The sequence below is a fragment of the Rattus rattus genome, chromosome 15 (assembly GCF_011064425.1).
Source record: "Rattus rattus isolate New Zealand chromosome 15, Rrattus_CSIRO_v1, whole genome shotgun sequence".
In the NCBI taxonomy this organism is placed as follows: domain Eukaryota; kingdom Metazoa; phylum Chordata; class Mammalia; order Rodentia; family Muridae; genus Rattus; species Rattus rattus.
In genome coordinates, this window is record NC_046168.1 from 1,019,375 (window position 1) to 1,037,027 (window position 17,653).

At 40.6% G+C, this 17,653-nt stretch overlaps 2 protein-coding genes across 2 annotated transcripts; both read left to right on the forward strand.

Annotated features, from left to right (window-relative positions):
* The first annotated feature begins 366 nt into the window (after nucleotides 1–366).
* On the forward strand, nucleotides 367–5,659 carry LOC116884614 (protocadherin beta-4-like). The gene has a single exon (XM_032885754.1). The coding sequence runs from the start codon at nucleotides 2,293–2,295 to the stop codon at nucleotides 4,687–4,689; it is 2,397 nt and encodes a 798-aa protein (XP_032741645.1). The 5' UTR covers nucleotides 367–2,292; the 3' UTR covers nucleotides 4,690–5,659.
* A 7,648-nt stretch (nucleotides 5,660–13,307) lies between these two features.
* LOC116884702 (protocadherin beta-6-like) lies at nucleotides 13,308–17,472 on the forward strand. The gene is given in 2 exon segments (XM_032885890.1): nucleotides 13,308–17,193; nucleotides 17,195–17,472. Coding segments are annotated over 2 exon segments (2,382 nt in total). The 5' UTR covers nucleotides 13,308–14,841; the 3' UTR covers nucleotides 17,225–17,472.
* The last annotated feature ends 181 nt before the right edge of the window (nucleotides 17,473–17,653 follow it).

Consider the following 17,653-nt stretch of genomic DNA (forward strand, 5'->3'; position numbering starts at 1 on the left):
AATATCAACCAACAAGACCCTACCAGAGCTCCCAGGAACTAAACCACCAACCAATGAGTACACATGGAGGGACCCATGATTCTAGCCACATATGTAGCAGTGGTTGGCATTGTCCACCATCAATAGGAGGAAAAGCCTTTGGTCCTATGAAGGCTCATTTTCCAAACGTAGACTAATGCCAGAGCATTGAGGTTGAAGTGGGTGAGTGCAAGTGGAAGCATCCTCATAGAAGCAGGGGGAGTGGGGAAGAGGGATAATATTTGAAATGTAAATACAGAAAATATCTGAGAAAAATAAATTTTAAATAAAAAATAGAAAGAAGAAAGATTTGCTCTTCTTTGTCTGCTTACATTTACTTGCCAGCCTTCTACAGAAGACCAGCTGAAACAACTAGCCTCATGGGATTGAGCAACTACTAGATTCTTGGACTTCTCACTAATTGTTGACCATTGTTGGGGTAGTTGGACCACAGACTATAAGTCATCACAATAAATTCCCTCAACTTAGAGAGACATTCCATAAATTCTGTGATTCTAAAGAACCCTAACTAAGACAGTATTCATGTATCAAACATTACTGCTTTAACAACAAAGATCAGAGAAGCAACTACTAAACAACTCAGTCTATGGAAGCAAACTGTGACAAAACCAGGCAAATACAATAATGGGAGAAAACTACATAGCCATTTGTCTTATCATCAATTACTTAAAACACCTCAATAAAATACTGGCAAAAAACAATAATAAAACATGAGATTGTATTCCACAGCTGAAAAGGATTTACCCAAGAACATATTGGCTCAACATACAACAATAATTAAATATGCCTCATGGACAAAATGTCACAATTGTCTACATTAATGAAGAAAATCATTTCAGAAAATCTGATAATTGGAAGAGGAAAACACAAAGTGTCTGTATGTATAAATGGTGTGACCTTGCATGTATAAAATTCTATGTAATCTCCAAATATTCTAACATTAGTGAACAAGTTCAGCAGATGTGTACAATAGAAGATCATTATCCAAAGAATAACCATCTCTACGTGTTTGCATTTGAATCCAGTCCTTGGATTCAAAAGGAGCTGGATGCTTAGAAAGGAAGCAAACAAGTGTGTAGACATATTTTATACAGAACAATAGACAATACTGGAGGATATTGCAGAAGACCTATCCAAGGAGGAAATGTATGTGAACTCTAAGACTGGATATTACAGATTACCCTCAAACTAGTTTACAACTTAATGGAGTCATTATCAAAATGTCAGTTTGCCTTTTCCCCAGAAGTTGCAAAACATCTCTAAATTTTTCATTTGTAAATCCAAGGACTACTGAACAGCCAGAAAAAAAAGAAAAGAAAAAATGACAAATTTTAAAAAATCATGTTTCCTAAATTTAGAGAAATGTTCTAAATTGGAAATAAATTCTTTGAGTGATTTTTATACATTAAATACATAGATACTATTTTCTATTTAAATACAGGCTGGAAATAGTTGTTAGTTGTCTGACAATGCATCAAAAATTTGTAATGTCAAACTACTTCCAAATGCTTTAGAATTAGGAGGTTAGCCAATATTAAACTTAGGTTTGCACTATTTGGTTTGCTGCTATTTCACTCAGCTGTCAGCTGATGAATCTGATCTATGCATCTGTATCGGTACATTGGGGTATTTCAAAAGGCAATGCTTGTGTAATAGTTTATACTAATGATACAAACTGTTGATATTAAGAATGTAACTTTGTTCTTTAGGCACTGTGAGAAAGCACTGTTAGAAATAGGATTTCTTGAGGTTTTTTAAACCTGGTTATTCAAAATTTAAAAGCATGTGTGGGAAGAGCAGCTGTCTTCTCCTTTATGTAAATGATTCTTCTTGTACACAGTAGTGGATGACTTTACCAAATTATGCAGTATAAGATAATAACAATGTTGCCAAAGACAAAACTATATACACTTTCAACAGGGCATTAATCTGAACATTAAGAATGTGTTTTGATATTAAAGAATTGTTTGACTTAAAACTAGAACTGTATCAATTATCCCAAAAAGACACAGGGTGGCGCTGCAGGCTAAGATTGTGATTGAAAAGCTCTAAAGTACCCGGAATCGCTTGTTGCAATACAGAACAAAAGACGCAGGCAAGAGCTTTGCAAGCACTGTGGAGCTATACGGGGTTTGGGGCAAGAATATGATGGACTAATATGAGAATAAGAGCAACACCGTGAAGTCACCTGAAGAGGAAATCAGAATCAGTCTTTCAAAGCATTGGGAGACTGCTACAGGATTGGATGCAAGCATGCACTTCCCCACCATGGAGAAGCTGAGGAAGATTCACCTAAACAGGCAAGTAATGCTGTTTATTTTTATGATGACTTTGGTTCTGGTTTGCAGTGAGCCAACAACTCGATACTCTATCTTAGAGGAAACAGAAAGTGGCTCCTTTGTAGCCCATCTGGCCAAGGATCTGGGTCTGGGAGCTGGGGAGCTGGCTGCCAGGTCTGCACGGGTGGTGTCTGATGATTACAAGCAGAGATTGCTGCTGGATCCTGAGACTGGGGATTTGATTCTGAGAGAGAAACTAGACCGGGAAGAGCTGTGTGGCTCTGTGGATCCCTGTGTGCTGCCTTTCCAGGTGTCTCTTGAAAAGCCAGTGCAATATTTTCAAGGAGAATTATTGATCCAGGACATAAATGATCATGCTCCAGAATTCCCAGATAGAGAATTGCTCTTGAAAATTCCGGAAAACAGCCAGCCAGGCACACGATTTTCATTGAAATTAGCCCAGGATTTGGATGTGGGCAGCAATGGGCTTCAAGAGTACAGAGTCAGCACCAACCCTCATTTTCATGTCCTCACTCGAAATAATAGTGAAGGCAAGAAATACCCAGAGTTGGTGCAGGACAGAGCCCTGGACAGAGAGGAGCAGGCAGAGCTGAGCTTAACCCTCATGGCTCTGGATGGAGGATCTCCACCGAGGTCAGGAACAGCCCTAGTTCGAATCCTGATCATAGACATCAATGACAATGCTCCTGAGTTTGTGAACAGCCCCTATGAGGTGCAGGTCCCAGAGAGCAGTCCCCCAGACTCCCCAATCCTGACTGTCTTAGCACGGGATGCAGATGCTGGCAACTTTGGGAGTGTTTCCTATGGCTTGTTCCAAGCATCAGATGAAATCCAACAAACATTCTCAATAAACGAAACTACTGGAGACATGCGACTGAAAAAGAAATTGGATTTTGAAAAAATTAAATCTTACCATGTGGAAATCGAGGCCACAGACGGAGGAGGGCTTTCTGGGAGAGGTTCTGTGATGATAGAGGTGTTGGATGTGAACGACAATGCCCCAGAGCTGACCATATCTTCACTGACCAGCTCAGTCCCAGAAAATGCTCCTGAGACCATAATCAGCATCTTCAGAGTTGGAGACAGGGATTCTGGGGAGAATGGAAAGGTGGTTTGCTCTATCTCAGAAAACCTGCCATTCCTTCTAAAATCCACTTTCAAGAATTTCTACACTCTGGTGACAGAGAGCCCTCTGGACAGAGAGAGTAGAGCTGAATACAACATCACCATCTCAGTCTCAGACCTGGGCACACCCAGGCTCACAACCCAGCACACCATAACAGTGCAGGTGTCTGACATCAACGACAACGCCCCCGCCTTCACCCAAACCTCCTACACCATGTTTGTCCGTGAGAACAACAGCCCCGCCCTGCACATAGGCACCATCAGTGCCACAGACTCAGACTCAGGCTCCAATGCCCACATCACCTACTCGCTGCTGCCGCCCCAGAATCCACAGTTAGCCCTCACCTCATTAATCTCCATTAACCCTGACAATGGGCAGCTGTTCGCGCTCAGGGCGCTGGACTATGAGGCCCTGCAGGCCTTCGAATTCTATGTGTGTGCCACAGACCAAGGTTCACCAGCGCTCAGCAGCCAGGCTCTGGTGCGCGTGGTGGTGCTGGACGACAATGACAATGCGCCCTTTGTGCTCTACCCACTGCAGAACGCCTCTGCACCCTGCACCGAGCTGCTCCCCAGGGCAGCGGAGCCAGGATACCTGATCACCAAGGTTGTGGCTGTAGACTGCGACTCTGGCCAGAATGCTTGGCTGTCATTCCAGTTGCTCAAGGCCACAGAGCCCGGGTTGTTTAGCGTGTGGGCACACAATGGCGAGGTACGCACCACCAGGCTGCTGAGCGAGCGAGATGTGCCCAAGCACAGGCTACTTCTGCTGGTCAAGGACAATGGGGACCCTGCACGCTCTGCCACAGTCACGTTGCACGTGCTACTTGTGGATGGATTTTCACAGCCCTATCTGCCTCTGCCGGAAGTTGCTCGGAACGCCGTTCAGGAAGATGATGATGCTCTTACACTGTATCTGGTCATTGCCTTGGCATCTGTGTCTTCTCTCTTCCTCTTGTCTGTGCTGCTGTTTGTGGGTGTGAGGCTGTGCAGGAGGGGCAGAGAGGTTTCTCTGGGTGGCTGCTCTATTCCTGATGGACACTTTCCTAGCCACCTGGTGGATGTCAGTGGAGCAGGGACCCTGTCTCAAAGTTACCAGTATGAGGTGTGTCTGAGGGGAGACTCTGGGACTGGTGAGTTCAAGTTCCTGAAACCCATGGTCCCCAATGCTGGGATAGAAATTATGGAAAGTCCCCACTGCAGGGAAAGCTTTGTATTCAACTAAATATTCTAAATGGTCCAATTAATCCTAAAAATTAATATACTTTTTGTAGGTAAGTGTAATATTAACTAGTTTTCAAAAAACTGCTACCTTGTGTGCAGGTCTCCAACAGCTCTCATTTTTCCTATTCATACTAAGCATGCTTAGGCTGTCACTATAGCACATGTTAAGTATGAGGTTTTTATGCAGTCAATGTCTTTGATGACTAATATTCTCATAACTACAAGTAACTCAAGTAACAGAATTTCTTCAAACTTTCAAAAGAAAATTTGAATTTCTATATATAATTATGACACCTGTTTTAACTGTGTCTTTTATCTTTTTAAGGTTAGAACGCTTAGAATTTTATTTGGCCTTAGCATACTTACTTTTCCTAGATCATGTTAGATGCATTTCAATAGAACACTCAATTGTGACACTTGTTACGAGCATCATAAATGTTAGTGTTTGTTTTACGTTTGTTCCTGAAAGTGTTTTAAAAGCAGTCAGGCTAAAAATTTCCATTAATTATATTTTAATAAAAATTGAAAGAGTGCATATTTTATAATTTGTCATCCCTTTCATGAAATAAAATTGTTAATCCATTGCTAAGCATGATTTTTTTCAATAAGCAAAATCCTAATCCAAACATCCCTACATAATGAAGCACCAGACTCACCCTTTCTGACCTCACACTTGGCAGAAACTGAAGCCTAAACTACATTGCATGTTCCTGTAGCCGGCCCTGTCTTCCAATAAAGAAACGTCTACATTCTGACAGCCTTGTTCAGAGCTTACTATTGTGACACAATATTCTTGTCTTTCGTCATTTGGTAGCTATGAGTTCTTTGTAAAATCAGCAGTAGAATCCCCTTTACTATTTTCATTTCTTCTTTGACGTTTAATGTGGCTTCAGTTGTTTTTAACTTTAATTTCCAATCAAATGAATATGCCATTCTAGAAAATAAATACTGGCTCATGATTGAACAGAAAAGCGTTTATTGAATTATAATTGTTTTATAACTTTTAAGTGTTTATTGTTTATACTGTGTTCGGTGAATCTAGTGAGCACATTGTGTGGTTCTACCTAGCTATATTTATATTGATGTGACTGTAAAATGGTCAGTGAAGTTTAGATAAAAAATGAGGAATTGAATGGCTTTCTATAGTTGGGCATGGTGGCACATGCCTTTAATTCCACAGAACTTGGCAGATCTTTTTAAGTTCAAGGCCTTTCTGGTCTTGAATAGTAAGCTCCAGGCCGGTCAATGTTATACAGTGAGTCCATGTCTCAAAATTTAACCAGACACTGGAGCTTGTGTTGCCTTACTCCACAGAAGCCAGTGTGTAGTGTCAGAAATGGACATCACTTTACTTAGAGAGCTGCCAATCTGAGAAGGCAACAAGTCAACAGCCTCACAACCATTTCATGTCTCCCTTCCAGGCAGCAGATTACCAGGAGGAAGGTGGGGTGAAGCACCCAGTCATTCTGAATTTAGTCTCTGAGCAGCTGGTCAGTTACATGTTTTCAGAGTTCTGATATCTTCGTTTCTCTCATTGAAATCAGCTAACCTCTTCCCTCATTCTGTAGATAACAAGTTCAAGATCCTCTTGTGACAGGTCCATTTAGACTTGCTGAATTTATCCTGATAACTCTTCTAGAAGTATCTAGACAGGAATGGTGTGGTAGCTCAGAACAGACAGTTAATCGTGTAAACATATCAAGCTATTCATATGTGAGTTACAGGCTCCTTTTTACAACATGGAGTACACCTAGTGCCTTTATACAGACTATATATGAAAGTGCACCTACCAGTCTTCTCTGGTCTCTGCCGCTTGAAGTTTACATGAATGATCTGGTAAGAGAAACAATCATAAAAGCAGGGAAAAGGCCAGAAACCATTACTCTTCAGCCACAGAAAGCATGCTTTATAATGGGCTGAGGATAAAACCCCCGGGGAATGAGAACTGGGTCCCATTGTCTATTTGCTCCCAAAGAAGTTTTCTGGGTCTGAGCAAACAACACAGGTTTGTCAGCTCACAGAGTAAATAGGCAAACTTAAGTATATTGAAGATTGAAGACCAGTTCCTTCTATCAGGGCACATACTCAGGAAAAACATGCACAGTTCAATGAAGTGGAAATTTCTGGTTTCTTTGAAGACTCAGTTGTATCTTGTGAGGTTTTCCTAGAAACAGTCTGTAGAGGATGATTATCCTGAACAGACACATGGGAGGACGTTTTGCTGAGAACAGACGTGTGATGTTTTTCTGGAAGATGCCTGGAAAAAAAGGGCATGTGATGGTTTGCTAGAGCAGATGCTGGAGAGAACATGCGATGTTTGAAAAGGATATAAATTTAACCCAACAGACAGTGGACGATGCTGTGTGGTATTGGTTTTCCTTGCTACTCTTTTGCTATCATTGGACTTTGCTGATGATGGTCTTTGCTGACAATGCTGAATAGTATTGGTTCACCTTGCCACTCTTTCTTTGCTGGTCATCATTTGTGTGACTTCATAGAGAGAAATGCATCACAGAACTTCTGGTAGTGTTCCAGTGCCTTCTTGAAGATTCCATTGTCTCCGGCCAACTGGCAGACCCTCAGGGTTTCTTCTGGATCAAACTGCTGTTACTGATTTGTGAATGGTGTTTTCAAGTAGATCCGGCTACTGCGGCTGATTCCTGAGAACTGAACTGCTGATATCGAGATAAGACAGATTGAATTCATTACAAAGAACAATTTCTAAACAGGTCCACATGTGCCTTTGCTCTATTAACCTTTCATTTCCACTGCCTCTAGTGGGTGGAGGGATACAAGGTATCTTAGAACATTTACACACACTTATCAAAGTAAGATTTTGAAAATATAAGTCTACAATTAAAACCCAAGAACCTGAATGCAGAGACAGAAGGACCTCTAAGAGTTCAAAGCTACATAATAGTGTTTTTCTTGCTATGTAAAAATTAGGGTTTGAGGCCTGGAACAGGAAAGAGATATCAAGAATACAAATTCTCAACTGGAAATTAAGTAGTATTTGTTGCTTATCAGTCCTGGGACTAACCTTAATTAGGCACAATGCCTGTTTGGATTAGAGTAACTTGATTAGACATGGCTATACCATGCAAAGCTCAAAAGGATCTCCCAAAAGGGAAAATAATAGGAACTTGACCCTTGGTTAAATTTTCACATGAACAGCCAGTCTTCAGTAGAAAGATTTGATGCAAGCCCCCACTACTCAGTGACAAGAATAAACCAAGCAAGAAAGCATAACACATTTGACTTAGAAGGCTCAGATCTTAGACTGAAAGATCGTATCAAAAATCAACTTAAATAATTATTTAAATTAATGAGTAGGGATATCAAGTTGGTTTGGTGGGGAAAAGGGCTTGCTATCACCAAGCCCAAAACCTGAGTTTGTTCTCCAGAACCCAAAAGGAGGAAGAAGAGAACTGACTTGTGAAATTGTCCTCTTGACTTGTACACACACACACACACACACACACACACACACACACACACACACACACACAGTGTCATGTGCATGTGTGGGCTCCCAATTCTAAAACTGATTAACAACTGTTCAATATGTTTTGTGAAAGTCTATCTAGACAAATGATGTGGGAATTGCTGCTTTTGTTGAAGACTCAGTTGTGTCATGTGATTTTTTTTTCTGGAAACTGCCTTGTGAGAAGATGATTTGTGGAGAACAGACATGTAGTGTTTTTCTGAAAGCTGGCTGTTGACATTCGACGTTTTGCCAGGGCCAACACTTGAGAGGACACATGATGTTTGGAAAGAGTATAAATATAACCCAACAGATGGTGGACAAGATTCTGGCATTGGTTCTCCTTGCCACATTTTGCTGGTCATGGTTGGGTTTTGATGACGCTGGTCTTTGCTGGTGACACCCTTGCATTGGTTTGTCTTGCTTTCTCACTGATCTTCATTTATCATGACTTCATAGAGAAAAATAAACCAAAGAACTTCTGGTGGTGTTCCAGCTGCTTCTTACCTCATGCTGATCAGCATAGCCTTGAGCTTTCTTCTGGATCAAATCACTGCTATATTAGTTCACTGTCTGGTGGAGTTTGCTGAGTAGACTGGACCGCTGACAATGAAGATTGGAATCACCTCAAGTAACTATTTCAAAACTGGTCCACAACCCCTGTTTCCTATTAAACTTCCTTTCCCCCTACCTCTAGTGGGTGGTGGGCTAGATGAGAAGTTGAAGCATTAAAGAACCATAATTAAAGAAAAATCTAAGCCTACAGACAAAGGTCAAAACACACCTTAGGAGAAAATTTTAAAAAAGTACAATATTAAAGTCAAATAGAAAAGCAAAAAATTTTCTAGCCATCACATGAAAAAAAATTACTTTTAAAGAAACGTTAGAGAAATGCAGCAATGGCTTCTCAATATAAATCTCGAGACCAACAACAAATGAGTCACGTTTTTGACATCTCAAAAGAGAATTTTTGCACACTAGAATTCTATTACTAGAGAACAGATACCCAAGAAAATGAAGTTTTCAGACAAAGAATATTAGCAATAGGAACACTGAAAGAAATATGTTATAAATACTACATTTAAAAAAAGCATTCTAAATAACCATTCTAGAAGACATCATAGAATTTCAGGAAGAAAGAAAAAATGACTGAAAATGAATATTGATTGAGTGTTGATTATGTAGCCAACAAGAATAGGGAGATTAATTATTTCATAGCATTGTGGATGAAGATATATTGCTGAAATTTCTTAGGTAAGTTTTAAAGAATGATTCAAAGACTAATTGAAAGAAAATTTAATAAAAATATTTGAGTAATATAGGAACAAAACACAGGGGACAAATAATAATATACTGTAAATACAGAGAAAATAGATAGTACATAAATTATAAATGAACTAAAATCTAATTATACAACCAAAATTATCAGACTACATTTAAGAAAAATTGTAAATTACATACAACCAAATATATGTATGTGCAAGGAAAGAAAACAAAAAGACTGAACATTTAAAAATGGTCTCATCCAAAATAAACCAATGTAGTTGAATTCATTGAGTCAAGAGAAAGAGACTTAAAGGGAAAAACACTGCTGATGTAAAAAAAACACTGATGTAAAAGTGAATGTATAATAATGATACACTTGTAAATATAGCAAAAATATGCTATATTAAGATGTAATGATTTCCCAGAACTACAGTTATGAAAAATTTTAAAAATCCAGAAATTCTTTAAACTTAAATAATAGAACTCCTGAGTAAAGATAAGCTCAGAACAGAAATTTCCATAATTTTCAGCAAAATAACAATTAAGAATGAAAATATTGGAACTTAAGTGATGGGAACAGAAGGAACACATGTTCAAGGCAGCCTAGGCTACGTAGCAAGAGAGCTGGTTTTAAAATCCAAAATTAAACAAACACACTAACACACTGCAGTAAAACTTGAAAGTTTAAAACCTTGACTGTATTAGAAAAATGAGTAAGTTTGATCTTGAGAAGTTATACTTGAAACAGCAAGTCAAATACAAATTAAAAAAGAAGGGGGAGAGAGAGAGAGAGAGAGAGAGAGAGAGAGAGAGAGAGAGAGAGAGAGAGAGAGCCCTTGAATAAAGTAGATAACAAATATTCAAGAGAGAAAATGAGACCCCCGTTGCTTTTTTCTAGTAATTAAAACCATTTAAAATTCTTAAATGTGACAAGAAAAAAAGATAAAACAATAGCTTTCAACCCTCTTCCTATTTAAAAATGAAAGGGGAAACAGTTGTAGCATGTGTCTTCAATCCCAGCACTCAGATAACAGAGACAGGTGAATCTCTGTGAGTGTGAGGCCAGCCTAACCTACATAGTGAGTTTCAGGACAGACAGACCTTCCTACAAAGATGCTGACTCAAAAAAAAAATGCAAGGAGTACTCTAAAGAAGTTTGTGCCAATAAAGTTGAAAACATATAAATTATCTTTCAAGCTCCACTTTTTCCAAAACTAAAGTAAGAAAAAAAACTCAAAATCAAAAATTTTAACTAGCTTTTTAAATAATTTTGAAACATAAAATGCCTAGAAATATACTGGCCATAACATGATTGCATAGGAAGCTATACAAAATTTTTGGAAAATCATAAAATCTAAATAAGTTGAGTAATGCTCACAAATTGTCACTAAGTGAAGGATTCAGTAGGTGAAAAGCTAGCTCTCCTCCAATCAATTTACAATAGCAACAAATTCTTAATGTTTCAAGACATCTCTTAATGTATATATTCCACATGAAAATACAAACAGAATAATTGCAATTTTTAAAAAGAAGATAGCATTGAAGTTACTACAACAAAGGTATAATCCCTGGAACAAGAAGTGATACTATCAATGACTCAAATCTTTTCTTCTGCAAAATATCCTATAAAGGAAATAAAGGAAAACTGTAGATTGGGGAGATGTTTCAAAAACCTTATTTCAGAGAGGATGGCTACATAATGTACACACAAATTTATAAAACTCAACAACAATGAAGAATGACATGTAAAAGTTCTCCGAACCACACAGGTGGTCAATATGCACACAAGAAGCTGTGACACATTGTATGTCATTCAAGAAATGCCGGTTTAATTCTGAGGTGCCAAAACAAGACTAGTAGAATGTCCAGACTGCAGAACACCAACGTTGTCAAACGCTGAGGGGGGTGGGGAGCACCTGGAACTCTGATTCGTGGAAATGGGCATGACAACTGATGTAGCCACTTTGGAAGACAGTTGAATGGTTTCTTCAGCATTGAGTGTCCTCTTATTATGTGGTCCAGCATGCACACACTGCAGCGTTCATGTAAAGAAATGGAAAACACAGCTACACAAAAATGTGAACATGTGTGTTTTTAGAAACATTTATACACATCAAAACTTAAGAGATTTAAAGATGGAGATTCCTCAATAGAGCGGTGGATAAATACATTGTGGCAGAAGCAGAAAATCAAGTGTTTAACATCAAAAAGAGCCAACTCCTCATGAAATGGCATTGCAAGGACTTAAGTGCATGTACTAAATGAAGGAAGGCAAGCTAAAGACTCTTCCTTCTTTGATTCTCACAAGACATTTTAGAAAAGGAGAGAGCCATGCTGACAGTAAAAATATCAGTGATTTCCAGAAATCCAGGAAAGGTAGGGAGAAATGGGAAGATTTAAAGAATTTGGAGGCCAGGAAACCAATCTATTTGTCCAAAACTACAGAATATACAACATCAAAGGAAAAAGTAGCTTACAATTTGGGCTTGGTGGTAAAGATGTGTAAACGGAAGCTTGAGATTGCTCAGTGGATAAGAACACTTACTGTTCTTCCAAAGGATCTGACTTTCCATCCCTAGCACCTACATTGGACAGCCTGTTAATTCTAGCTCCAGGGAATCCAGTAGTCTCTTCTGACATCTACACATATTTGTCATACAGTCACATAGCTGTACACAAGAATAAAATAAAAATAAATCCTTTTTTAAAAATAAAGTTAGTTGGGCTGTGGTGATGCAGTTCTTTGAATCCAGTACTGAGAGGCAGGAAGATCTCTGTGAGCCCCTGTGAGCCCAGGTTAGTTGATTGTTGGTTTTCTTGTAGTGTCCTTGACCCCTCTGGCTCCTATAATCCTTCCTCCCCTACTTTAGTAGGAGTCCCTGAACTCAGCCTAGTGTTTGGCTGTGAGTCTCTGCATCTGTTTCCATCAGTTGCTTGATAAAGCCTCTCTAAGGACAATGGCTAGGCACCAATCTCACAGTAGGGGTCTCAACATGGACCCATCAAAAAGTTGGCCATTCCCACCATTACTGTTCTACCTTTACACCAGCCATCTTTCAGGCAGGACAAATTGTAGGTCAAAGGTTTGATGACCTACCCCAATCTCTTCACTGAACATTTTGCCTGGCTACAGATGATGGCTGGTTCAGGATCTGTAGCCCTCATTTCTCAGAGTCTTAGCTACTGTAACCTTCATAGATTCCTGGGAGGTTTCATTGCACTAGGTTTCTTTCTCACCTCTGAAATGCCAACCTCCATTCCAGTATTCTCTCCCACAACTCTCTCCCCCATTCTTCCCCCACCTGATCCCCCTGTTCCTGTCCCTACCCACCTCCAGTCCACCTTCCATATCTATCCTATTTCATCTTCCCAGGGAGATTCATGCAAACCCTTGAGCCCTCCTTGTTCCTTAGCCTCTTTGGGTCTGTGGATTGTAGCATGGGTGTCCTGTACATCTAATGTCCCCTATAAGTGAGTGCATACCATTTTGTCTTTCTAGGTCTAGGTTTCCTCACTCAGGATGTTTGTTCTAGTTCTCATCCATTTGCCTACAAATTTTATCATATTCTTTTTAATAGTAGTGTAATATTCTATTGTGTAAAAGTATCACCTTTTCATTTTCCATTCTTGAGATGAGGGCCATCTAGTTTGTTTCCAAGACTGTTACGACTAAAACTGCTATGAACATGGTTGAACTAGTGCCCTGTGGTGAATTATATTTTACTGCACAATTGAAATGGAAATTTCTGGTTTCTTTGGAGACCCAGTTGTGTCATGTGATGTTTTCCTGGAAACAACCTTATGAGAAGATGTTTTGCTGAAGCAGACATGTGGGAGGATGTTTTGCTGAGAACAGACATGTGGTGATTTTCTGGTTGCTACTCAGAAAAGGTGCAGGAGATGTTTTGCTAGAGTGGATGCTTGAGAGAACACATTTGGAAAGAGTATAAATATAACCAGACAGAAAGTGGACCAGGCTGTGTGGCAGTGGTATTCCTTGCCTATCTTTGCTGATCATTGTTGTGATTTCATGGAGAGAACTGCATCAAAGAATTTCTGGTGGTGTTGTAGTAGCTTCTTGACACTTCAAACTTGGGCCAATTGGCAGAGCCTTGAGGTTTCCTCTGGATCAAACTGCCATTCCTGATTCATGAATGGTGTTTGGGAGTGGATCAAGCTACCACTGCTGATTTGTGTGAACTGAATTGCTGGTATCCTGACAATGCTGATTGGATTAGCTTCAAAGAACTGATTCTAGGCAGGTCCATGTCCTCCTTCACCCTATTAACCATTCTTTTCCACTACCTCTGGTCGGTGTATGGCTAGAAGGGAGGATAAAGCATTTAAGTACCCTTATTAAAAGTAGGTTGTGAAAAATCAAAGCCTAAACACAATAGCCCAATCCCTAGAAATAAGTTCAAAATAAATACATACATATTGCATACAATGGTGAGTATAATAATGCTCATAGCATTACCCTTTAACAAAATTCAAAACTGAAAAATAACATAGTTTGCAAACTGAATCAAGGCATACGTCTACAGAGGAGTTATATAAAACAATGGGGAGAAAGGGAGTTAGAAAAACTTGTCACATATAACTTTACAAATTCAACTAGCACAAGAGAGGATAATCTATAATCTATAAACCCATTTCATAAAACTCCTAAGAAAGATGAGTCATGTGTAATGGTGGCTGTCAGTAAGCTGCCTTTGTAGGGTTGACCATCAAGTAATAGCAACAGAGAGCATGGTGAATTTGGTACATTTTAGGTTTCCTTTATGTTCTGCTTGTATGAACATATTAACCATGGGACTTATTTCTGTTGTGTGCCTTCTGAATGTATTTCCTATATTACCAAAAATGTATAAAATTCAATTATTTCTGGGAAAAATTAATAAGAAACATTTAGCTTAATAAATTATAAGCCCATAAAAAGGGTTTTTTATATTTTCAAAAGAATCCTGTTAAGATTAGTATACAATATTAACAGATTTTATTACAAATGTATTTCCACGTAGTTTTAGCCCAGCAGAGGTATGCTTAGCACTACTGATATATTTAGTATTTAGGAGGTGGAATAAATAAACTACTGGTTATACCTGTATCTCAAAACTGGTTAGAATTCGAGACTAAACTATATGCAATCACGAAAAGGGACGCGTGGTGGCGCTGTCTACTAAGAAAGAGAATTATGGGCTCTGCAGCTACCCAGAAAGCCAGGAAAGCTGGAAAACAGAGCGCTATCTACTCCCTAGAAGAAGGATTTGGGGTGTGATCTAGGGGAGAAAGCTCTGCGGACAGTGAGGCATTAAAGATTAAATTCAAGGATATTTTACCAAAAGATTTTTGTAGACTGAAACTGACTAGAAGAAGCACCGCCCTCTGGACTAAATCTCAACAATGGAGACCGCATCAGAGAAAAGGCAAGTCATTTTCCTTACTATATTGTTGCTATTGTGGAAGTCTGACGCTGAGACAATTAGATATTCAATGCCAGAAGAAACAGAGAGTGGTTACTTAGTGGCTAATTTGGCAAAAGATCTTGGGCTCAGTGTTGGAGAACTGGCCACTAGAGGGGCACGAATCCATCACAAAGGAAACAAAGACCTCTTGCAGCTGGATGCAGAGACTGGGAATTTAATCCTGAAGGAAAAACCAGATCGTGAGGTGCTGTGTAGGGCGACAGAACCCTGTGTGCTGTACTTCCAGATCATACTGGAAAATCCTGTACAGTTCTTTCAAACTGAATTACAGCTCACAGATATAAACGACCATGCTCCAGAGTTCCCCGACAGAAAAATGCTTCTAAAAATCTCGGAGAGCGCCCAGCCAGGGACCATGTTTCCTCTGAAGGCAGCTCAGGACCCTGACATAGGGAGTAATGCTGTTCAGAACTACACAGTGAGTCCCAACCTCCATTTCCACGTCATTACTCACAGTCGCACAGATGGCAAGAAATACCCAGAGCTGGTACTGGACAGAGCCCTGGATAGAGAGGAGCAGCCTGAACTCACTTTAACCCTCATTGCTCTGGATGGTGGCACCCCGCCCAGGTCAGGAGCCACCACAGTTCACATTGAAGTTGTGGACATCAATGATAACCCGCCCAAATTTGACCAGTCGCTCTATGAGGTGCAGATTCCTGAAAACAGTCCCCTCAATGCCTTAGTCGCCACAGTCTCTGCCAGAGATTTAGATGCTGGGATACACGGTACTGTAACCTACTCTCTGTTTCAAGGTGGTGAACTATCTCAACCGTTTGAAATAGATGAAGTCACAGGAGAAATTCGTCTTAAAGGGACATTGGATTTTGAGACAACTCCAAACTATAACATAGAAATTGTAGCTAGAGACCCAGGAGGCTTTTCAGGAAAATGCAATGTAGCTATACAGGTGCTGGATGTGAACGACAACGCCCCTAAACTCACCATATCTTCACTCAATAGTTCCATCCCAGAAAATGCTCCTGAGGCTGTAGTTGCTGTATTTAGTGTTTCTGACCCAGATTCTGGGGAAAATGGAAGGATTGTTTGTTCTATTCAGAACGAACTTCCATTTCTTTTGAAGCCCACATTTGAGAATTATTATACTTTAGTAACAGAGAGGCCACTTGATAGAGAAAGCAGAGCTGACTACAACATCACCATCACTGTCTCCGACCTGGGCATACCCAGGCTCACAACCCAGCACACCATAATAGTGCAGGTGTCGGACATTAACGACAACGCTCCAGCCTTCAACCAAACCTCATACACCCTGTTGGTCCACGAGAACAACAGCCCTGCCCTGCACATAGGCACCATCAGCGCCACAGACTCCGACACTGGCGCTAATGCCCATATCAGCTACTTGCTACTGCCACTCCATGATATGCAGCTGGCCTTCACCTCTCTGGTCTCCATCAATCAAGAAAATGGGCAGCTGTTCATGCTCAGGGCACTCGACTATGAGACCCTGCAGACCTTCGAGTTCAGCGTGGGTGCCACAGACCATGGCTCACCTGCACTCAGCAGTCAGGCTCTGGTGCGGGTGGTGGTGCTGGACGACAATGACAATGCGCCCTTCGTGCTCTACCCACTGCAGAACGCCTCTGTGCCCTGCACCGAGCTGCTGCCCAGAGCGGCAGAGCCAGGATACCTGGTCACCAAGGTGGTGGCTGTGGACTGCGACTCTGGCCAGAATGCCTGGCTGTCATTCCAGTTGCTCAAGGCCACAGAGCCCGGGCTGTTCAACGTGTGGGCGCACAATGGCGAGGTGCGCACCACCAGGCTACTGAGCGAGCGCGATGTGCCCAAGCACAGGCTGCTGCTGGTGGTCAAGGATAATGGGGACCCTCCGCGTTCTGCTACAGTCACGCTGCACGTGTTGCTGGTGGATGGCTTCTCACAGCCATACCTACCTCAGCCAGAGGTGGCGCGAGATCCTGTGCAAGATGATGAGGATGTGCTTACACTGTACCTGGTCATTGCCTTGGCATCTGTGTCTTCGCTCTTCCTCTTCTCTGTCCTACTCTTCATTGGGATGAGGCTGTGCAAGAGGGCCAGGGAGGCTTCATTGGGCGTCTGCTCTGTGCCTGAGGGCCACTTTCCTGGCCACCTGGTGGATGTTAGCGGAACTGGGACTCTGTCCCAGAGCTACCAGTATGAGGTGTGTCTGACTGGAGACTCTGGAACTGGTGAGTTCAAATTCCTTAAACCCATGATCTCCAACTTAATGGTCCAGGACCCTGGGAGAGAAGTGAAGGAAAGTCCTTCATTGCAGGGATAGCTTTGTATTCAGTTAACTGTGTGTGCTTCAGTGAATTTGTTTAAGGCCAATCTATTCCAATATGATTCTCTTAAGAAACTGAATAGCCTTAACTAAGTATTGAAACTGTAATCAAAGAGTATGCATGTCCTCCATTACCAAAATGTATACTTCTTTCTCCATATCCACTGTACTTAGTTTTTTTTAATTTTAATAGATATTTAGGACATACTTATGTTTTGCTTTAGCTCAAGTGTTACACAATAAAATTTAATGTCATCCGGTTTTGTTTTGTTTTGTTTTCAAGGTCTCACTATGTAGCTTTGGCTGTCCTGGAACTTACTATGGAGACCAGGATGGCCTCAAGCAGACACCCATCTGTCTCTGTCTCACAATTGCCAGCTACTTTACCTGTTTTACCACATAATTTCAATTTTTATGGCCAAGGTGCTTGCATTTTATTTCT

Coding starts and splice junctions, on each gene's coding strand:
- LOC116884614 (XM_032885754.1), top strand. CDS start 2,293: ATGCACTTCCCCACCATGGAGAAGCTGAGGAAGATTCACCTAAACAGG.